General features: G+C 38.3%; 1 protein-coding gene across 2 annotated transcripts in view; it reads left to right on the top strand.

The window, feature by feature from the left end:
- C8H9orf3 (chromosome 8 C9orf3 homolog) overlaps positions 1 to 20,805 on the top strand; it is a 420,759-nt gene that overhangs the window by 58,844 nt on the left and 341,110 nt on the right. For both annotated transcript variants that reach the window (XM_018052467.1, XM_018052468.1), the window contains exon 2: positions 13,636 to 14,542. In XM_018052467.1, coding sequence (XP_017907956.1) covers positions 13,767 to 14,542 — 776 coding nt within the window. In that variant the 5' untranslated portion in view covers positions 13,636 to 13,766. The remainder of the gene's footprint in view (positions 1 to 13,635; positions 14,543 to 20,805) is intronic.

Below are 20,805 nucleotides of genomic sequence, written 5' to 3' on the forward strand. Positions count from 1 at the left end.
TATTTCATAAATAATGAATCTTGTACTTCTCAGATTCCTTCTATTTCTAAAATTAGCAAATTTCACATCAATAAGCCGTGTTCCTATGACTATATGCATTTGACTGTCTGAGGAACCATCCCCAGAAATAGTATAGGTCAGTAACTTAATTCCTGACTGTCATTAAGAATAGTCACTGTATCCTAAAGAAAGAACACACTTGCAGTAGAAGAAAACTGACTTCCTCTGAACAAGTAATCTGTAGAATTAAGTATTTTGTAACCATTCCCAGTATGCCCAATGCTAGATAGTAAGCACATATGTAAAAATCTCTCCTTTTCCCCTGAGTTGCCTACAAGAAAAGAAGTATGGCAGAAAGAAGTACAGATATATCCTGAGGAGAGATGAGAGCTATCTGGAAGATGATGTTTGAGCAATAACTTTCTTCTAGAATGTATGCAAACCAGAATTCATTTTCTGTAAATAACTAGACCTTGAATGCCCTCAGATGTCAAATTCCACAGATATTTGTTGAGAACCTACTATATCCATGGTATTTTACTTAGCATGGTCATGAACTCAGAGATCAGGAGTCCCAAATTCTTTATAGACCTTTGGAGGATGGCTGGAGGATGGAGGTCACTATAAAACGAGGCAGGGAAGTCAAGGGCCATCAGAGTGATACAGAGGGCTTTGCAGCTTGAGAAGAGAATGAGGATTTGGAGCGTTCCAGAATGGAGTCTGTTTCACACATCTGTAAATGTGCTCATTTCTGTTTTGGTGATTAAGGGTGATAAGACAGTTTCTTTGTTGTGCCATAGCTCTATTTATTAGTATTTAATCCTCTCTCATTTACTCCCCACCACCCCACCTTTCTTAAGAAAAATATTGCTGTACAGTAAATCTTTCAAAGCCTCTAATGGTGTTGCTGAGACAATCATTTAAGCATTTAAAACACACACCACATAGTACATTTATTTTAGAAGCAGCAGTGGTTAGCCACTGGAAACTAACCACTGGGTTTGATAAAGGGGGGAATTTTATATGTTATGGCTTATGACAGAGAGTGGAAAAATGCTTTAGTGAGATGGACTGGCATTTAAAATTGAAACACAATAATAGCAAAAAGTGCTGAAGTCAAAGAACTGCTTAGAAATATGGTTACTATTTGCTGAGAGAGGCCTTTTGAGGTGGCCAGATACATGCGTTTGCAACCACAGTCAGTTCAGTTCTTCCCTAAATGTGGAACTGTGACCCTGATTGATGCCAGTGAGAGTTATTTACTTGCAGAGAAATATTTAGATGATTCATAAATCCAAGGCAAGTAAGAAATAAGTGTAATAGCAACAGGGTTTTAGTAGACTTATACATTATATGTAACTTAGGCTGGGAACCATGCAAAGGTAATGGTGATCTTTTGAGTCTTTGGGGTTTGCTTAAAAATTCTCCTTTTTTCCCCCAAAGCTATTATATTTTGTATTGATTCTAGTCCACAAAACTGAGAGAAAATAAGTTTTTTAAAAAGGTAGAGTGGGGGTATGGAAGAGAATCTTAGCATTTGATTTATGACTTGTACAATGTAAAGGAAATGGTCATGAGAGCTGGAGGATGAGAATTTCAAGAAAAAGTATCAGCAAGTGAAAAAGAATCAGAAATTGACCTTGGGCAAATTGCTTTACTCTCTGGACGTCATTGTCTTCATTTGTAAAACTAGAGTGTTAGAAGAGAACCTTAAGGAATTTTTCAGCTTGAGAATTCCATGAAGTAGACTAGTTAAAATGGACAGCAGGACCAGATGTGGTTTTTGCTTGCTTATTTTCTTTCCAGTTTCATTGAGATTTAATTGACACATAACATTATACTACTTTAAGGTGTATAACATAATGCTTTGATATATGTGTATGTTGCATTGCTTTGTTTTAAAAAATGGTGGCCTTGGAGGTGTTTGAAAAATTGGTAATAGGATGGAGGCATCAGTTCAGTCACTCAATAGTGTCCAACTCTTTGCAACCCCAAGAATTGCAGCACGCCAGGCCTCCCTGTATATCACCAACTCCCAGAGTTTACCCAAACTGATGTCCATCCAGTTGCTGATGCCATCCAGCCATCTCATCCTCTGTCATCCCCTTCTCCTCCTGCCCCCAATCCCTCCCAGCATCAGGGTCTTTTCCAATGAGTCAACTCTTCGCATGAGGTGGCCAAAGTATTGGAGTTTCAGCTTCAGCATCAGTCCTTCCAATGAACACCCAGGACTGATCTCTTTTAGGATGGACTGGTTGGATCTCCTTGCAGTCCAAGGGACTCTCAAGTGTTTTCTCCAACACTGCAGTTCAAATGCCTCAATTCTTTGGCACTCAGCTTTCTTCACAGTCCAACTCTCACATCCATACATGACCACTGGAAAAACCATAGCCTTGACTAAACAGACCTTTGTTGGAAAAGTAATCTCTCTGCTTTTGAATATGCTATCTAGATTGGTCATAACTTTCCTTCCAAGGAGTAACCATCTTTTAATTTCATGGCTACAATCACCATCTGCAGTGATTTTGGAGCCCAAAAAATAAAGTCTGACACTGTTTCCACTGTTTCCCCATCTATTTCCCATGAAGTGATGGGACCAGATGCCATGATCTTCGTTTTCTGAATGTTGAACTTTAAGCCAACTTTTTCACTCTCCTCTTTCACTTTTATCAAGAGGCTTTTGAGTTCCTCTTCATTTTCTGCCATAAGGATGGTGTCATCTGCATATCTGAGGTTATTGATATTTCTCCCAGGAATCTTGATTCCAGCTTGTGCTTCTTCCAGCCCAGCGTTTCTCATGATGTACTCTGCATAGAAGTTAAATAAGCAGGGTGACAATATACAGCCTTGACGCACTCCTTTTCCTATTTGGAACCAGTCTGTTGTTCCATGTCCAGTTCTAACTGTTGCTTCCTGACCTGCATATAGGTTTCTCAAGAGGCCAGTCAGGTGGTCTGGTATTCCCATCTCTTGAAGAATTTTCCACAGTTTATTGTGATCCACACAGTCAAAGGCTTTGGCATAGTCAATAAAGCAGAAATAGATGTTTTTTTGGAACTCTCTTGCTTTTTCAGTAATCCAGCGGATATTGGCAATTTGATCTCTGGTTCCTCTCCCTTTTCTAAGATCAGCTTAAACATCTGGAAGTTCACGGTTCACATATTGCTGAGGCCTGGCTTGGAGAATTTTGAGCATTACTTTACTAGCGTGTGAGATGAGTGCAATTGTGCGATACTTTGAGCATTCTTTGGCATTGCCTTTCTTTGGGATTGGAATGAAAACTGACCTTTTCCAGTCCTGTGGCCACTGGTGAGTTTTCCAAATTTGCTGGCATATTGAGTGCAGCACTTTCACAGCATCATCTTTCAGGATTTGAAATAGCTCCACTGGAATTCCATCACCTCCACTAGCTTTGTTCGTAGTGATGCTTTCTAAGGCCCACTTGACTTCACATTCCATGATGTCTGGCTCTAGGTGAGTGATCACACCATCGTGATTATCATGATGGAGGCATGGAGAGGGACAAATATCGGCAAGAGAAAAATGTCAAATGAAACAACATTCCAAATTAGTGAAACAGGATAGTGTTGGGAAAAATACTTCTTTTCTATTTCTGAGGTTTCCTTTCTTGTGGAGGGAGCTTAATCACTGTAACATTCCTGGTCATTTTACTTCTCCTTTAAGGTAGGTGGAGTCACTTATTCTGGTAAATTTTGAAAGAAGAAACTAGGTATGCTCTGCTCAGTCCAGTTCCTCTTTTTTGCTTTTGGGCAGCAGCCCTGACTACAGAGGACTGTTTTTCTTAAGTCTCCAGGCCCTGAGTCTTACCTGTTGAGGATACCTGCTCTCTTGGGAGCTTTGACCTGATCCTTCATTGCCTGTGACCAATCTAACTTGAGGATTTGGTTTTTAGGTACCTTTGACTTCCACACCAAGTCGTATCATTCAGTTTAGTTTTCATCAATAATGTGATATTTTGGTCTCCCTTTGCCATACCCTATCTTATTTCTCAGTATGTTCAGAATTTGGATTGGCAAGAAGAGTTCTGTTTATTTCTCTCTCTCAGGCTCCAAAAACTAGAATGCAGGGGCAAAGAACTGGCTTTAGTGAAAAGGGATTATTATGTTTTCTCTGAATTTAGAGAAGGCAATATATTTCCTCTGAATGAGGAAGAGGGCACTAATTATAGAGAACTGGAAATCCTTGAGGTATAATGGAGTTTCAGGGATTCAAAATCATCACAGTTAGGTAGGGGAACAAATTAATCAACCGAGAATGAGTCATCAGGCATGGATTTGGAAACTTAAAAGAAGAAAAGGTTCAGAATTGCCTGTCTATGGAGTATACTTAAGAATCCACTGAAAGATGTTTACAGATGGGGGCCAAGATGATGGAGTAGAAAGACCCTGAGCTCACTTCCTCTCATGACCACATCAAGATTACAGTCATCACTGGAAAAGATCAGACCCTATCAGAGAAGATCTTCTATAACTTAAGATATAAAGAAGGACCCACAATGAGATGGGTAGGAGGAGCAGAGTCATAATATAATCAACTCCTATAACCACAAACTGGAGAATGAATTGAGTGCAGAGGATCTTCCACAGGAGTGAGTATTCTGAGACCCACATTGGGCTCTCCAGTTTGGGGTTCCTGCACCAGGAAGGCAAGCCTCCAGAGCATTTGGCATTGAGGACCAGTGGGACTTAATTTCAGGAGTCCCAAAGGACTAGTGGGAAACAGACTTCACTCTTAAAGTATTTACTGCACAAAATCTCATATGCTGTCAGACCCAATGGAAAAGCAGTAATTTGATAGAAGCCTGGACCAGATGTACCCATGTCTTTGGAGGTCTCTTGGAGAGGCAAGGGTAGCTGCAGCTGACCCTGGGGACATAGACATTGGTGGCACTCATACTGGGGAGCTGCTACTGTGTGGATACTGGTGCTGGTAGGCAACATTGTGGAACCCTCACTCTAGCTCATTAGCTGCAAGGCCTGGCTCCACCCAACAGTTTGTAGGCACCTATGCTGGAACATCTCAGGTGAAGCAATGAACTGGTTTGGAATACAGGCCCACATCTCAGCAGATGGACTTCCTGAAGACTTCCTGAGCCCACAGCCACCTCTGGATGTGCCTCTAGGCATTGTCCTGCCCACCAGAGGCCAGGACCCAGCTCCACCCACCAGATACAAATCACCAGATACAAGAAAACTATGATCTCACAGCCTATGGACCCAGCCTGCCTAGAGCAGGCCAGACTCTGCCCTGAAACCAGCTGGGTCCTGTCCCTGCTTATTGGCACATGAACACAAGCTTTGGAACATCTCAGACACCATACCCACTGTGTCAAGAACTAGCCATTCCTCACCAGTGATCTGACACCAGCTCTGGAATCCCTGGGCCATGTAGGCAGACTTCAGGACCCAGCTCTATGAGCCAATAGTCCAACACTAATCCTAGGACCTGGCTTCATCCATCAGTAGGGAATCAACAGCCCTGGAATCTTCTGAATCCTGACTCTGCACTATCTCCACAGTCCCCTGGGGTTCTGCAGTCAGTCATTTTGTGACCATGCCCAGCCAACCATGTGCCAGAAGCCTCCACACAAGCACAGGACCTGGCAACCAAGTGGATTAGGGCCAACAAAGACTACCAGACCGCCTACATAGCCTACCACAACAGAAGGACCCACACAGCCCTCATGGGGCAACCCCTAGAACATACAGCTTGGATGATGAGAGGAGGATGCACTACTGGGACACAGGACTGCTCCTACAGAAGGCCACTTGTTTTGGGGTCAAGAAACATAATTAACCTTATAAGTAAAAATATAGACAGCAACTTAGGTAAAATGAGGCATTAGAGAAACATATTCCAGACAAAGGAATAAGATAAAACTCAAGAAAAACTTAGTGAAGTCTCCAGATTGGTAATCTAACCAAGAAAGAGTTCAAAGTAATCATCACAAGTATGATCAAAGAATTTGAAAGAAGAATGGATTTACAAAGTGAGAAGTTAGAAGTGTTTAACAAAGAGAAAAATAAAGAACAACCAAACAGGGAAAAAGAATACAATAAGTGAAATGAAAAATATGCTAGAAGGAGTCAACAGTAGACTAAATGATACACAGGCTGGGATCAGCAAGATGGAAGACAGAGTAGAGGAAATCTCTGATATTGAGCAGATAAAAGAAAAAGAAGAAATGAAGATAGTTAAAGAGACCTCTGAGATCAAGTGTGCTAATATTTGTATTATAGGGGTTTCAGAAGGAAAAAGGCTGAGAACATATTTGAATACGTAACAGCTGAAGGGGAACAGCCATCAGGAAGCTGAGAGAGTTCTGTATAGGAGTAACCCAAAGGGAAACACACTAAGACACATTGTAACTAAACTGACAAAATTTAAGCATAGAGAATATTAAAAGTAGCAAGTGAAAAGCAACAAATAATACACAAGGGAACTTCCATAAGGCTGTCAGCTGTAGAAATGCTGCAGGCCAGAAGAGAATGACAGGATATATTTAAAGTGATGAAAGGGAAAAACCTACAACCAAGAATACTCTGCCCAGAAAGACTCTCATTCAGATTTTATGGAGAAATCAAAACGTTAACAGGCAAGCATCCTTTAAAAGGATTCAGCACCACCAAATCAGCTTTACAACAAATGTTAAAGGAACTTCTCCAGATGAGAAAAAAAAGGCCACAACTAGAAACAAGTAAAATTACAAAATGAAAAACTCATCAATAAAGGCAAACATACAATAAAGGTAGGAAATCATCCACACACAAAGCTACTAGGAAAGTTAAAAGACAAAACTAGTAAAATCATCTATATCTACAATAAGCAGTTAAGGAAGCACAAAACAATTAGATTTAAAATATGATATTAAAAAATGGGCTTTCCTGATGGCTTAAATGGTAAAGAATCTAGCTGCAATGCAGGTGACCTGGATTTGATCCCTGGATTGGGAAGATCCACTGGAGAAGGGAATGGCTATTCATTCTAGTGTTCTTGTCTTGAGAATCCTCTCGACAGAGGAGCCTGGTGGGCTACTGTTCATGTGGTCATAAAGAGTCAGACACGACTGAGCAACTAAGCACAATGATAATCAAAAGTAGTGATCATGAGGGGAGAAGAATACAAATGTTGGATTATTAAAATGCATTTGAACTTAAGAGATCAGCAACTTGAAACAATTATATATATATATGTTGCTGAACAACCAGTGGCTCATTGAAGAAATAAAAGAAAATTTAAAAAAGAATAACCTAGAGACAAATGAGAATGAAGACATGAGTATCCAAAACCTATAGGACATAACAAAAGCAGTTCTCAGGCGGCATTGTACAATGATACAAGCTTACCTCAGGAAATAGTAAAATCTCAAATAAACAACCTATCCTTATAACAGATGTAAACTTTAGTATATAGAATGGATGAACAACAAAGACCTACTGTATAGCACTATATTCAATATCGTTCAGAAGAAATATGTTCAATATCCTATGGTAAACCATAAAGAAAAGAATATAAAAGTGTGTGTGTTGAATCACTCTGCTGTGTTGTACAAGGTAACACAACATTGTAGATCAGTTATACTTCAGGAAAGAAAACAGAAAGGAAAAAATAAAATGTAGATGAATGATATCTCAATGAACCTGGGAAAAATTATATCATAACTTATAGAGAAAACAAAGCAAAATAAAACCCTAACCGTACACCTAAAGGAACTAGGGAAAGAAGAACAAATAAAACCCAAAGGTAGTGAAGGAAAGAAATGAAGATGAGAGCAGAAATAAATGAAATAGAAGCTAAAACAATTGAAAAGATCAATGAAACTAGAAGCTAGTTCTTTGAAAAGACAAACAAAATTGATAAACTAGACCCATCAAGAAAAAGAGAGGGCCCAAATTAATAAAACCAGAAATGAAAAAGAAGTTACAACTGACACCAGAGAAATATAAAAGATCATGAGACTACTGTGACCTTCTCTTTGCCAATAACCTGAATAAACTGGAAGAAATGGACAAATTCTTAGAAATATACAGTCTCCGCAGACTGAACCAGAAGAAACAGAAAATTTGAATCAACTAATTCCAGGTAATGAAATTGAATAAGAAATTTTAAAACTTCTGACAAAGAAAGGTCTAGGACCAAATGGCTTCACAGGTGAATTCTACCAAATATTTAGAGAGGAGTTAACACCTATCCTTCTCAAAATATTGTGGAGGAAAGAACACTTCCAAATTCATCCTGTGAAACCAGCATTGCCTTGATACCAGATAAAGATATCACACACCCAAATACTTAGCAGGTAAGGAAAGGTGAAAGTGAAAGTCTCTCAGTCATGTCTGACTCTTGTGACTCCATTGACTATAGCCTACCAGGCTCCTCTGTCCAAGGAATTCTCCAGGCTAGAATAGTGGAGTGGGTAGCCATTCCCTTCTCCAGGGTATCTTCTCAACCCAGGGATTGAACCTAGGTCCTCTGCATTGCAGGTGGATTCTTTACCATCTGAGCCACCAGGGAAGCCCAAGAATACTGGAGTGGGTAGCCTATCCCTTCTCCAGCAGATCTTCCCAACCCAGGAATCGAATTGGAGTCTCCTGCATTGCAGGCAGATTCTTTACCAGCTGAATTACCAGGTAAGGAATCCACCTGCAATGCAGGAGTCACAGAAGACGTGCTTTCGATCCCTGGGTCAGGAAGATCCCGTTCTAGCATTCTCTTGCCTAAGAAATCCCGTGGAGAGAGGAGCCTGGCAGACTATAGTCCATGGGATCTCAAAAGAGTCATATAGGACTGAGTGACTAAGCATGCACACACACAAAAAGATAATTACAATCCCATGGACAGAGGAGCCTGGAAGGCTGCAGTCCATGGGGTCGCTAGGAGTCGGACAGGACTGAGCGGCTTCACTTTCACTTTTCACTTTCATGCATTGGAGAAGGAAATGGCAACCCACTCCAGTGTTCTTGCCTGGAGAATCCCAGGGATGGGGGAGCCTGGTGGGCTGCCGTCTGTGGGGTCGCACAGAGTCAGACATGACTGAAGCAACTTAGCAACAGACTGATATCACTGAGGAACATAGATGCAGAGATCCTCAGCAAAATATTTGCAAACCAAATACAGCAATACTTTAAAAGGATCATACACCCTGATCAAATGGGATTTACCCCAAGGATGCAAGGATTTTTCAATATCCACAAATCAATCAGTGTAATACACCACATCAACAAATTGAAAAAATGTAAACTGTCACTGTTTGCAGGTTACATGATACTATTCCTAGAAAATCCTATGCTGAAAGAAATTGAAGATGACACAAGCAGATGTTTGTGGATTGGAAGAATCAATATTGTTAAAATGACATACTATCCAAGGCAATCTACAGGTTTAATGCAATCCTCATCAAAATACCAATGGTATTTTTCACAGAACAAAAAATTTTTACATTTGTATGGTAACACAAAAGATCCCAAAAAGCCAAAGCAATCTTGAGAAAGAAGAACAGAGATGGAGGAACCATACTCTCTGACTTCAGACTATACTACAAAGCTGCAGTAATCAAAACAGTGGTATTGGCCCAAAAGCAAAATATAGACCAATGAAACAGGATAGAAGGCCCAGAACTAAAGCAATGCACTTATATTCAATTAGTCAATGACAAAAGAGGCAAGAATATGCAAGGGAGAAAAGACAGTCTCTTCAATAAATTGTGCTGGGAAAACTGGACATTTACATGTTAAAGAATGAAATTAGAACCTTCTCTAACACTATTCAAAAAAATAAAATGGATTAAAGACCTAAATGTAAGACCTAAAATCATAAAACTGCTAGAAGAAATAACATGGCAGAACACCCTTTGACATAAATCATGGCAATATTTTTTTGGCTCTATCTCCCAAACAAAGGAAATAAAAGCAAAAATAAATATATGGGACCTAATTTAACTTAAAATCTTTTAAATAGCAAAGTAAGCCATCAACAAAATGAAAAGACAACCTACTGAATGGGAGAAAACTTTTGCAAATGATGTGACCAATAAAGCATTAATATTCAAAATATATAAACAGTTCATATGGTTCAACATAAAAAGCAAGCAACATGATTATAAGAGAAGATGCTTAACATCCTTCATCATCATCAGGGAAATGCAAATCAAAACCACAATGAAAGACCACCTCACACCTAACAGAATGGCTGTCATCAAAAAGAACACAAATAGCATTGGCTGGAATGTGAAGAAAAGGAAACTCTTGCCCAGTGTTGGTGGGAGTATAAATTGTAGCCACTGTGGAAAACTATATGTAAGTTTCTCAAAATTCTGAAAATAGAACCATAGCAATTCCACTTCTGGGTATATATCCAAAAAGACAACTTATTTGAAAAGATACACGCACCTCAGTGTTCTTATTAACATTGCTTACACTTGCCAAGATATGGAAGCCACGTAAATGTCCATCAACAGACGAATAGATGTGGTGTGTGTGTATGTATATACCTATATCTATCTATCTATATGAAAAGACAGTCTACTGAATGGGAGAAAATGTGGTGTGTATATGTGTACACAATGGAGTACTATGAAGCAATAGAAAAGAATAAAAATTTTGCCATCTGTAGCAACATGGATGAACTTTGAGGGTATAATTCTAGGTGAAATGTCAGACAGAGAAAGACAAATACTGTGAGAGATCACTTTTATGTAGAATCTGGAAAAATCAACAAGCTAGTAAATATAACAACAAAAAAAGCAGACTCATTGATATAGAGAACAAATTGGTGCTTGAGGGTGGGGAGAGGGAAATGGAAGGGGCACATAAGGGTAAAGGAGTAAGAGGTACAAACTATTTTGTATAAAATAATCTGCAAGGATATATTGTACAATGTAAGGAATATAGCCAATATTTTATAATAACTATAAATGGAGTATAACCTCTAGAAATTGTGTCACTGTGTTATACACCTATAGCTTATATATAATATTTTTAATCAAATACACTTCAATTAAAAAAAAATCTCATAAAGAGGACCGAAAGATTTCCAGTTAGGTTGACAGATAAAGTGACGTTAACAGTCCTGGATGGGCAAGGCTCTAAGGTAGCCTAGGGATAGCCACCAGGGACAAAAGTGGTGAAAACCACTCTACACAACATATTTTATTGTTAAATTATATTAACTTTCACATTAGGAACCTATTAAGGTTAGATAATAAATGGTTTTATCTATATTATTACAAATGCTAATGTATTTTTCAAATTTCATAGTTTAGACAGCCACCAAGTTAACCCTTTTCTTAGTTGATTCAGAGTTTTCCTTATGTGTGTATTTTTTAATTAAACAAAAAACAATGTTTTAATAGCCCAATCAACAAAATAGTACATTATAGCAACTCCAAAATCCAGCAGGGTCAAGTTTTAACAATCTATTGTTTCTAATTACATAAATATAGCCAGTAGCTTTACTGAAGTTTGTTATAAATAATATGACAATTTCAGTTCTCACACCGAAAGGGAAATACCCTAGCTTATTTCCTTTGCCCATTGACTATTCTAGGACTAAAGTGTGTGCCGTGTGTGTGTGCTAAGTCACTTCAGTTGTGTCTGACTCTTTGTGACCCTATGGACTGTAGCCTGCCAGGCTCCTCTGTCCATGGGATTCTCCAGGCAAGAATACTGGAGTGGGTTGCCATGCCCTCTCCAGGGGATCTTCCAAACCCTCCTCCAGGGATCAAACTGTTTCTTCTCCAGCTCCTGCATTGCAGATGGGTTCTTTACCACTAGCAGCACCTACAGGTTCTTTACCACTAGCAGCACCTGGGAAGCCCAAAGTGCATGCCAGCTTCTCCATAAAGTGATTTCAGACTATTCTTTTACATCCCTGATTACTCTCAGTTCTTATCATTCTAAAAGTCAAAATATATATTAACACTCACAGTTTGGTGCGGGGGAAGGAGGAAGAGAAGGGAGCAGGAAGGGTTTCAGGAGGCAATTGCACTTTAACTATATGGAGGGAGAATCGAATTTGGCAGGTGGATATGGAAGGTGGGAGCCAGGAGCACTCCAGGTATGACATAGTAGTCCAAAAAGCATGGAGGTAAGGTGTCAGGTCATCTTTAGGGAGCAGTGGATTGAGCAGGCCTTTTTTTTTTTTTTTTTTGCCACACCGTTGAGTCCTGTGGAATCTTAGTTACCTGACCAAGGACCGAACTGGAGGCCCCTGCAGTGGAAGCTTGGAATCTTAACCACTGGGCCACCAGAGAAGTCCTGAGTGTGCCCTTTGACTAGAGGACAAGGATTTGAAGGGAGTGTGGTCTCCGTGACAAGGAAAACCAGACTGTACAAGTCTGCTGGAAGCCAGATCCTTTTAAGGCTAGGTGAGATTTTGATGAGGAACTAGCCTGTAGGGAGGTAGAAAATGAAAATTCAATAGGTTTAATTGTTGGAATAAGATTCTAGAAGGAAAGGAAATAAGAATCTAGGAGATTGCCAGATAAAGTTAGAAGGAAAGTGAGGAGGACTTAAACGATAAAAAGGGAGGGCTCAATTTTGCTTGAAAAGTCAAACAAGTAATGTTGTTTTGTAGTTGATGAAAGAATACCTCTTGGTATTTAGAAATACAAAAGTGATTTTAAATAAATCTGCTTTGTCAGAGTTTTCATTTCCTTTCCTCTACCTTTTTTTTTTTTTCATTTCTTGGTTAAAAAAATATGTTGAAAGAAATTAGGTACACAACAGGGACTGAAATAATTTCAAATAATTTTTCTTTTAGTTGGATTGCTGTTATAAAATAAGACTACATTTTGATTCAGAACTTTTACGAAGAACTTGGGTATTTTATTACAACATCTGTTTCTACATTTTAATTTCTCTCCTTCCTTTTATGGGTATTTGCATGCTTTTTTTTTCCCAATGAGAAGACCTTTTTGTTTGCCACAAGAAGGCTATTATCCAGAATGTTAATGGGTTTTCAGCTATTAAGATGTAATGATATACCTTGAGTATTTAACTATAAATTTGAAAAATCTCTGTGAACAATCTCAAAGGAATACTTCGAATGCACTCCTGGTAAATTGGCTCATTTTCCTGTAATTTACTGGAAGTGCTGATATGAGAATAGTCCTAATGTGAAAAGTACATTAATCCCTGGAGTTACATTGTATGTATTAAATTATTATTCTCAAAGAATAAAACGTATGAGGCCATTTAGCCTTCATTCACATCTGTTACTTAGAATCACAGTAAAAAAACAATCACTTTTCTTCTGATGCACAAAATTAAAAATACATTTAATACATGTAATATCTTTTAAAACAAGAGGTACAGTGATGCTCAGTTATATTTTTGCCCAACAATCGTTCTTTTCCAAGACAAGGACTTCTACAATAGTTAGGAACACAATTCTTCTCGTTTTGTGGAGGCCTCTTTTATTCCACTGATAACTGAAATATTTTTAGAAATCCATAATGTAGTTTGATGTCAGTCAAAAAGATTAGTCTGCCTTGTAGCCATGAGCTTCTACTACACTGTGGAAGTATTTAAGGAGGTAATCAACTTGCAGAAGCAGCAGTTGCAGGAGCAAAGGATCTTACTTGGGATTTTGTCTAATTGTGTTTTCCTTCTTTACCAGGGACTGAAAGCTGTGGAAGCCCAATTTGTGACATCAGGTGTCTTTTGGAAAGCAGCCATTTATGACTCGAAGACTGGGACTGATAGGAAGCCCCTTCTGAGATTTTCCCGAAGTTCTGGAACAGTACTACCATGGACGTAAAGCTGGATCCCTCTCGAGATGACCTGCCTCTCATGGCCAACACCAGCCACATACTTGTGAAACACTATGTACTGGATTTAGATGTGGATTTTGAAAGTCAAATCATTGAAGGCACCATAGTGCTTTTCTTCGAGTCTGGAAACAGATTCAAGAAACGGAGTAGTTCCACCGAGGTAGCCTGCCTATCAGAGTCAAACAAAGCCTGCAAATTTAGGATGCCTGAACCCTGCCAGATTCCTGTGACAAATACAAAGACCTTCTCATCTAAAATAGGATATAATGATTTTGTAATCTGTGGTAAAGGTGAAAAAGATACTTCTGGTAAAGATGGTAACCATGACAACCAGGAACAGGCTTCTGGGATTTCTAGCTCAAAGTACTGCTGTGACACAGGGAATCATGGGAGTGAGGAGTTTTTGCTAGTGTTGGACTGCTGTGATTTATCTGTGTTAAAGGTTGAGGAGGTGGATGTTGCTGCTGTGCCAGGTATTGAAAAATTTACAAGGTCTCCCAAGCTCAGGAATCAGATTGTACATGAACTCGTGGCTCTGCCTGCAGATCGTTGGAGGGAGCAGTTAGACTATTATGCTCTCTGCAGCCAGGCTCCTGGCTGTGGGGAACTCCTATTTGACACTGACACTTGGAGCTTACAGATCAGGAAGACAGGGGCTCAGACAGCTACTGACTTTCCTCATGCCATAAGGATACGATACAGAACCAAACCCCAGGGGCGATCAGTTACATGGACCTCAGACCAGAGTGGCAGGTAGGTTATCTGGGTACTCCGCAGTTCCCTGGTCTTTAATCTTACACACTGGGAGATGAACCTTTGCAAAGATGCTCCTCTTTATTCTGTGGCATTACCCATCTAACCTTCAATCCTTCGACCCTCAGGGAAACAGGTAAACTCCCAGGCATGCTGAACTCTTAATAGGATTACTTCCCTGAAGATGAAAAAGATTACTTTATTAAGCCCCTGTATTTCTGAGTTAGGAGACTGAAAGCCAGATTTAATGGTTAAATCTCAAGCCTAGCTCTCTATTGAGATCTCTGCTAGCAACTTCCAGTACTGTAGATGGAAGCAATATGTGTTTTTGAGCAAATACTTTCCAAAGTTCCTTCATATTCCCCCAAGGGAATAAATAGCTGCTGTGTTGGGTTGGTGTGAATCCTGGCAAAGTGCTTCCAAATAAAGCCAACTCTGCTTTGTGACTTTCTTACTGTATCCATCTCTTGGCAGCTATGCCTCCGTGGACTTTGTCAGTGATTATATAATGTGAACCCTCAAAGCACTGGGAAGATCTGTTTCTGAGGAGTGTGACAGTCAGTCCTGCTGAGTTGACACTTGTTTCTTTGGCTGTGATTCTGGGTATTTGACACCAAGGGGACTCCTGATTTTTTGTGTGGAGAGGAAGAATTGATGAAACATCAGTGTTTGGGGGAGTGTATAGGCATTTCTTCTCTTCCTCCAGCAGTTTAGGGTTTTTAGAATTTGAGAATTTTCAAGTCAAACTTTAATGATTCCTCATTATTTTATCTATTTATTTGTGCTAAGGTACTGTGAATCAATACAGTAATTATTGCAGGGATTAGTTGAAAGAACGTTCCTCTCTGTGAGCTTGTCTTTAGTGCCTTCTTTTATAGCAGAGGACTCCCTTAATGAAGGCAGTAGTCTAGATAAATTGCTTACATCTCTCCCCTAACTCACCCCCCTCAAAAAAACCTTTCAGATTATATATTTTAAAGCATCACCTTGAGTTTGAGCTCTCATTATCCTGCTCCTTGCCTCCAGTCTTACCTCCTGCTCTGGTCTCCCTCCCTGCTCAAAATGAGTTCACTTCCTGTCTTATTTCTGCTAGAGTCTGAGGCAGCCTTTGGGATAGTGCAGGGTAGTGCAAATTTATATCAGTAGAAAAGCATAGTGATTTGTTTATAGAATAACTTACTGAATATTCTTGGAAGTCTGTGAAGAAAAGAAATAGATGTTCTTATTATATCTTTAAATTTTTTGGAAATTATTAAAGATGAGCTTTTAATAAGATTTAACAATATACTGTCTCTGAATATTTAACTAGGAAATTCTAGTTTTCATACTGCCAGATATTTCATTTTTGAATTAGAGTAACAGGGAAGAAGAAACTATTAACAGTATTTGGAAGAAATACTCATTCATGGTCTCAAACATAACTTTCTTCTCAGTGTTTGCTACAGAGACTAGTGAGTTACATTACATATGAAGTGTTGAGTAGGAATGAGTTGTTGATAAATGCTGGTTTCCTTAAAGAAACTCTCAAAAGGTCCTTGGGCACATTTTGCTCCTGAAAGGTTGACTTGAATTTACTCTTGATGCCTCCTTTTCTGAATATTCAATAAATACATGATCCAGCAGAAGTTTAAACTGTATCCTTGGAAGTCTGTGATTATATGTTAGTAAATAAATTACATTTATGGAGTCTTACAGAGATAATAAATTTGTTTTTTAAACCTTAAAAGATTTTTCCTCCCTTCTTTTTTCTTTTTTGGGGGGAATTTTATTACAGTCACAATGAATCTTCCATGAACAGTCACTAAATTCTCCCACATGTTTAAGAATAAATCTAGGTATATACTCGTAACTGTTTGGATACTGTAAGGACTTAAAATACCCAAGGATTCCAGGTTGCTAGACAGAAATAATTTCTTGTTAGTAATCACCAGGGTTTCAAATTAAAGTAGTGGTTAAATTTTTACCATTGAGTAGCAGAATACTATCAGCATGCCTACTATAAATTTTTAGTCTGGATGAGAAACTTTTTATTCCCATTTTACAAGTAGGAATATTCCATAAAGTTACTGAAAGATCCTAGAAAAGTCCATGTCTTAATTGTGTAAAGGAGGTGTGTTTCTTACTTTTAATTTTTACCATGTCCCTTATTGTAAGCAAAGATTTCAATACATTTTTAAAAAATGAATTATATTAGCTTTCAAAAATTTTCCATTTTTAAGCAGATACTAGACAGAAATTTAAGAAAAACTCTAACCTTGTACCTGTCCTTTCAAGTTCCAGCAGTGGCTTTTCCCCTTCCCACTCTCATTCCACACCTTGTTGAGAACTTTCAATGGCTTAGTCATTTTGGACTCTATGACCCCATGGACTGCAGCATGCCAGGCTTCCCTGTCCTTCACTATCTTCTGGAGTTTGTTCAAACTCATGTCCATTGAATTGGTAATGCCATCTAACCACTTCATCCTCTATTGTGCCGTTTTCCTCCTGCCTTCAATCTTTCAGAGTATCAGAGTCTTTTCCAAGGAGGCAGCTCCTCACATCAGGCGGCCAAAGTATTGGAGCTTCAGCATCAGTTCTTCCATGCATATTCAGGGTTGATTTCCTTTAGGATTGACTGGTTTGTTGAGAATAAAATTTGTTATTTTGTTTGATAATATGTAAATAAATAATCACTTAGGAGGTCAGAGGATCCCAGGAGGAAATTATAAAATGTGACGGAACAATCTAGCTATATTAAAAATGTATGAAACAATCTCATTGAAGAGAGTAGAGGGGAAAATGTGCTGACCTAAGTAACTTTAGAAATGAGTTGAATCTGTAAGTCTGAAAGCAAAAGGAACTGTACATAATTACTGCACTATAGTTGATAGAGTTGTTTCCCCTGGGAATACAGGTTAACAATTCTGGTACCACTCTACATGTATACTGGAATTGAGTAATTTAGTAAATGGATGCAGATGATGGGAGCCAGGTTTCTCACTGTTGAAGTGGGAGATTACAGATGAGCAAGGGGAAGAGGATAGAATGATTCATGTGGAAATGGATTAGAATGGGAGACATCACTATGAACTCACATTTAGCATAATACAGATACAGATGGTTGCATATAGAAATAATTATAGATATGAGGTGTTTGCAAGTGTTAGCATACACACATGTATTTCCTTGTTTCTCAGCTGAGTGGGTTTAGAAGCAGTGAGTACTCCCTAGTGCCCAGATCTTGGTTTCTAATATCATGCTCCAGTGAAGGAACCAGAGTTCTTGGAGAAATGGCTGGGGCTAGAGCAGGAAACATACAAGATGAAGCTTTTGCATCTATTGTGCCAGAAAATAAGGAAATGCTCTAACAACAGCAATAAGAATCTGGAATTGCATGAGTGTATTAAAGTCCAAGGACTCATCTGAAAGAACTCCTAGTGACCAAAACTGAGCAACAAAGTAAAATAGTTTTAGATGATAACCCAAAGTTTAAAATAAATATTCATGAGTCCATACTAATATAAAAAAGTGATTAACTTAAATAAGCAAATGGGGAGAATGGCCAAATCCATGGTACAGAAGTCCAAGTTATATAGAAACTCTGCCCTCAAGAAGGTAGAGCATAATTCCTCCCTCCTTAAGTAAGGACTATTCATAATGACTTCCTTCCAGTATGGAAAGGAGGAGAAAGTAAATTTTCATTAGTGAAACCTGACAAACATGACCTCAGCAAGGAGATCAAAGCTGACATCAACACTGATGAGTCGCGTTGATAGTATGTGACGAAAATACCATCTTTGATCTTCCTCCTCAAAACCCATAGCCCCTATCTAACCAAGAGAAAATATCAGATAAATCAGACTTTTAACAAAATACCTGACCAGTACTCCTCAAAACTCTCAAAGCCAACATAAATAAAGTCTTCAGAAACTGTCACAATCAATAGAAGCCTAAAGAGACATGATAATTTAAATTAATGTAGTATTCTAGAATAGAAAAGGTGTATAAAGGATTTTTTTTAAGAGAAAACTAAGGAAATCTGAGTAAAATCTGAACTTTAGTTAATAATAATGTGTCAACTGTGACAAATGTACTAATGTAAGTTGTAGGGAAAACTGAGTATGGAATGTATGGGAAGCCTATGTTTTATCTTTGTACTTTTAAAAACAAATCTAGGGACTTCCTGATGCTCCAGTAGTTTAGAGTCTGCCTTCCAATGCAGGGGATGCTCAGGGAACTAAGATCCCACATGCCATGGGACAACTAAGCCAGCACACCCCCAACAAAACATCTCAGAAGCTGCAACTAAGATCTGAAGCAGCCAAAAATAAATAAATATTTAAAAATAAATCTAAAACTGATTTAAAAACATCATCAAAAATAAATTTGAAATTTGAAAAAATAATCCTCTTTCCACCCTGAAATTCCCCTTTCCTAAGAGCTGTCACCCCATTTTTTATCAAGTAACAATGTTTTCTAGATGGGAACTGAAAATATATTTGCCGCTGTAAAAGAGTATTTCTTTTCAATCATTGTCAATAACTTACTCTCCCTCATTGTTATTCTAATTCTAAGATGAAATAGCTGGAAATATAAAAACTACATTTTCCTACTTTCTTTCAACCATTGTGGAGTTCTGGCTTCTCTTGAATCTACTTGCTCTTTCTTGCCTCTATCATTCAGATACTAGATTTTAAATGACCTTTAAAAATGACTGATAAAACAGACATCTACATAACAATATGATACATGCTTCTTGGAAAAAGTACTTACTTTTGTATAGCGTATGAGTATGTGTGCCCTTTAAAAATATTTAGATGCGAACTGGAGCCATTATTCTTGCTAAGCTAGATAAGAAGAAGACAATATCTTTTTGATTCTAGAGCCTCAGCATACTTTAGAAAAAAAATCTTAAAAAATGGAAACCTTTATTCAAAGTTTATGTGTTTCCTGCATTTTTTTCATATCAGTGAATAAAATGTTATTTAAAATCAAAGCATTCTTTCTGGTAACTCATTCCTTTTCCCCTTTGGATCACTGTGATAGTTGTGGAACCAGCCAAGTGGTCTAGGAGGTCTTGCTTAAGCTGATGACATCACTGAATGAGTTGAATGGAGGGGAAATCCAGTTAAGTATAGAAAATTTATTTTAGAAGCAACAATTATTTGGTCATTGTTAAAAATATCTGACTAGGAAAATTCACTTTCAGTTTTCACTTTCATGCATTGGAGAAGGAAATGGCAACCCACTCCAGTGTTCTTGCCTAGAGAATCCCAGGGACGGGGAGCCTGGTGGGCTGCCGTCTATGGGGTCACACAGAGTCAGACATGACTGAAGCGACTTAGCAGCAGCAGCAGGAAAATACATTATAACTTAAAGTGATATTAAAATTAAAAATTTTCTAAATCACTATGATGTTGCTTTGTTTTAGATAAAGCCAGAATGATATTGGCAAAATACTAAGGAGAGAATGATTTTTTAAAATTATATTTATTGTTCAGGTATTGGACCAAAGAAGATGTAGACCTTTGGAATATTTTTAGTTTAACATCAAAATCAGGTGTTAACACATGCCCCTCTCACACACACATACAATAAAATAGTTTCATTTTTTGTATCTCACTATAAAGTTTTAAAATGAAAAGAATGAACAGAAGATATTTTAGAAGCAATTTCAGGTCTAAAGAGAACATTTCTGTAATTAATACCTTTTTTTCTCCCCTATTTGCTTCAAGAAACCAATATAAAAGGCATGAAAACTGAAGGGAAAATACACATTAATTCAATAATATCATTGTATAACTACAACAACAACCAAACAACAACAACAAGACATGAATAACCAAACATCAACAGAAAATAACAAATAAAAATGACCTATAACCAAAAGTGTGGAGAATTGAAAAGAATCTAGAAGGTGAGATCCAAGAGACCTGAGTACTCAAAAGGTGGGCTGCCAACTAGCTGTGTGACTTCAGAGAAGTCATTTTACATCTCTGGAGCTTAATTTCCTCATGTGTAATATGAGAAAATTCCATGAGAGGATCTCCAAATGTTTTCCATACATAAAATCCTGTACTCAAGGGGCTTCCAGATGAGAAGCACTGTCTTTGCCTTTACAAACAGCTTGCTAGTTTTGCACCCAAAACATCTCTGTTGAAGAAGAGGTGAGTTTCTGACTCAAAGCCACTTTTAGTCCAGTCCATTTTGACTATACCAGAATCTATCCAAGTCAAAGCAGTATTCTCGTTGGACTCGTCATATATGTTCATTATGATTGGTGA

The sequence above is a fragment of the Capra hircus genome, chromosome 8 (genome assembly GCF_001704415.2).
Source record: "Capra hircus breed San Clemente chromosome 8, ASM170441v1, whole genome shotgun sequence".
Lineage (NCBI taxonomy): Eukaryota > Metazoa > Chordata > Mammalia > Artiodactyla > Bovidae > Capra > Capra hircus.